The 3,333-nt window shown below is 35.2% G+C and overlaps 1 protein-coding gene across 1 annotated transcript; it reads right to left on the reverse strand.

Moving 5' to 3' along the window:
• OR4K14 (olfactory receptor family 4 subfamily K member 14) lies at positions 1-933 on the reverse strand. The gene has a single exon (XM_010968451.3). It carries the CDS (start codon positions 931-933, stop codon positions 1-3), a length of 933 nt encoding a protein of 310 aa, XP_010966753.3.
• Between the last annotated feature and the right edge of the window lie 2,400 nt (positions 934-3,333).

Raw genomic sequence — 3,333 nt, forward strand, 5'->3', positions numbered from 1 at the left:
TCAGTGAAAAGTCACACATTGGTTCCTCAGTTTTTTCATAGATATTTTCATCTCCTTATTTCTCAATGTGTAGATAAGGGGGTTCAGGAGTGGAGTAAAAATCGTGTAAAACACAGAGAGGAGCTTGTCCACAGAGAACCGACTAAAAGGCCACACATAAATGAAAATGCAGGGCCCAAAGAAGAGTGTGACTACCATGATGTGTGCAGAGCAAGTTAAGAGTGCTTTGGACGCCCCACCAGGAGCGTGCTGTCGGACAGTGATGAGGATAGCAGTGTAGGAGATCAGGAGGAGCAGAAAACAGCTCATGGAAAGCAACCCACTGTCTGAGATCATAAGTATACCCAAGACGTAGGTGTCCATGCAGGCAAGCTTGATCACGAGAGGAAGGTCACAGAAGAAGCTGTCCACCTCATTGGGGCCGCAGTAAGGTAAATTTACAGTAAAGGCTACTTGACTGATGGAGTGTACAAATCCAATTACCCAGGAAACCAACACCAGCCTGATGCAAGTCTGCCGGTTCATCATAGTCATGTAATGCAATGGTTTGCATATGGCCACATATCTGTCATAGGCCATGGAAACCAGAAGTACCATCTCAGCACCACCAACAAAGTGCAAGAAGAAGATCTGAGCCATACAGCCCCCAAATGAGATGAGCTTTCGATCACTAAGGAAGTCCCTGATCATCTTGGGGGTGGCAAATGAGGCAAACCATATGTCCAGGAAAGAGAGATTCCCCAGCAGGAAGTACATAGGGGAGGAGAGCAAGTGGGGATCAGAAATTACAGTGACCACAATGATGAGATTACCCAGCACAGTGGCCACATAGATCCCAGAGAAGAATATAAAGAAAAAAATTTGGAGATGTTTTGAAGTGCAGAGTCCATGCAACACAAATTCTGACACCAAGGAATAATTCTGCAGGTACATTATCTCAGGTTTCATATTTTGTTCTGAATCTATATAGAAGGGAAAGAGATGTAAGTGAAAGTGGCTGTCATCTACCAGGCACATGAAAGTGATCAGCTAAGTGTGATCTTAATATAATGTTTAAGTTGTAAGAGACAATCTAAAACATAACACATGTAAGGCTGAAACCAAGTCCATACCAACATGCGTATTTCCCTTTTTCAGACTTTTGTATTTCCTTAAGGGCAGTTAGATATTCTAGGGGACTTCAGAATAGATGACAGTTGTAGGAACATTTTTTTCTGCCTTATCTAGACTTTGCCCATGGAAAAACATAGAACTAGTCAAGTACAGAATGTGAACCAAAAATCCTTAGTACAATTGAAAATATAAAGATTTTCTTAGTGGTATTATTTTCTCTCTACCTGCCAATATTTTTGCCCAATGGGTAACTGGTTTTAAGCATCAAAACTAATCAAATAAATCAAATCCTAATTTAAAAATAATTCCATCATGTAAAATAAAGATAACTGCATATACATTATCAAGTCTCTCTTCTCCCTTTCCATTTGCCCATACAAACACAAAACAAAATCTGGCAAAAGTATTTTGCGGTTGACTATATCTATGTATGTAAACACGAAGCAACATGTCTCACTCTTGAAGCCAAGAGAAGAAATAAATTTCATCTCTAGATGGCAAAGTTAAAAGGGAAAAGATTCCTCTAGGCTAAAAAGCATGATCTGGGTGTAAAACCTATCTGGGATGATGTATAAATATAGGACAGCTGCAAGATCGTGAACCCAAGTTGTATGTATTGTTTAGTAATTTGGGGGGAGTGATATTATTGTGCTATATGTGAGTTATAGAATGACATTTGTCATATTTTCAGGCAATGTCTTTGAGAAAAATTTGATCAAAATCATTACACAATTACATAAAATGTTAATGTAAAGCATTAATTTGTGTCATCAAGAACAGCCTCTAGTTGAGGTCACAGGACCCTTTCCTCAAACTTGCTCTTCATCCATATCATGGATAAGAATAATTATCAAATCTAGAGATAATAGAACTCTGACAGAGTTCACTTATAAAATATTTCAAAAGGCTGGATATACGGATATAATCAACAAATTCTTTATATGGAGAAGAGAGGGAAAAGAGTGTAGACTGATACCATGTTAGCAGGGACAGAGAGTAGTGTATTATTAATGTACTTCTTTATAATTGTGCTTTTTATGTATTATAATTATAATGAGGATATACTTTTACTTTTATAATTTTAAAGTAAGAAAAAACTTTTTTTCTCAAAAAATGAAAAAAAATCCTTATAGTATAATTTGTTAGAATGCTTATGATTAACTGAATGATAAGGAAGATCTGGTTCAGAATAATCATACCTTACTCTCCAATTAATTTCAGCTCAAGATATTGCTTCCTAAAGAACAATAGAGTTGGGGTTTCTCCCAGGTTAAGCCTGCTTGGAATCTTTCTTTAGCCCTTTTTTAAATTAAGAAATAATTTTTTATTATGATATAATTATTAAGATATAATCTTTTTTAAGATATAATATACCTGCCATAAAATTCACCCATTTTAAGTGTAAAACTCATTGATTTTTAGTAAACTTACCTTCCTTAGTCATTTGCTCATTTACACACTCAATAATTCAGACCATATTTATATAACACCAACACAATTTCCCATCCTCACTTAATTCAGTATAGAAACCAACTGATATAAAGGAAAATAAATCAATTAACCTAGCATTTATATAATTCCCCTGATTCCACAATATTTATTACTGCTTTTGCCATTTTTTCCCATCAGTTTGGTTTGGGATTAAAAAGCCATAGATCTAATTCACTTGCAAGTTTATTGTTACAAGCTGACTACTTTCAAGAGGATTTTAGAACAGCCTTCAGTGACAGATTTTTCAGGACCTCTCAACAAGGACCAGAGAATAAAACCTTTGGAATAATTGGGGGGAGGAGGAGTGTTTTCACAATTATATATGAATGACTGATGTATTCAGCATTTGACTTTAAAAGTGTAGCTCTGAGCCTCCAGGAGAAGTAGGGTGAGATGTACAGAGCCCATTATTAATGTATAATGAGAAATAAGCTAGTGTCTTACACGCCTCACTAAGAGAAAATCATTGTATAAACCTTTTTATAAAGGCAATGAACAGAATTCTTCATGAAAAATTTTACAAAAGATGTAGAACTGTCCTTTGTATAAGCTTTTATTGTGTTGACCTTTTATAAAAGTGAAGAATATAATGTGAAATGATAGTTTTGCAAGGTTTTTACAAAGAACTAAACTAACACATTTCACATCTGAAATATTCTAATGATGTGAATAGGATATAATAATAGAATTTTAAAATCTAGAGGAATTAATGGTTATTACGTATGTGTT

This window comes from Camelus bactrianus, chromosome 6 (genome assembly GCF_048773025.1).
Source record: "Camelus bactrianus isolate YW-2024 breed Bactrian camel chromosome 6, ASM4877302v1, whole genome shotgun sequence".
In the NCBI taxonomy this organism is placed as follows: Eukaryota; Metazoa; Chordata; class Mammalia; order Artiodactyla; family Camelidae; genus Camelus; species Camelus bactrianus.

Bases quoted from the DNA above. Each gene is read 5' to 3' on its own strand.
- OR4K14 (XM_010968451.3), bottom strand. From the start codon at position 933: ATGTACCTGCAGAATTATTCCTTGGTGTCAGAATTTGTGTTGCATGGA.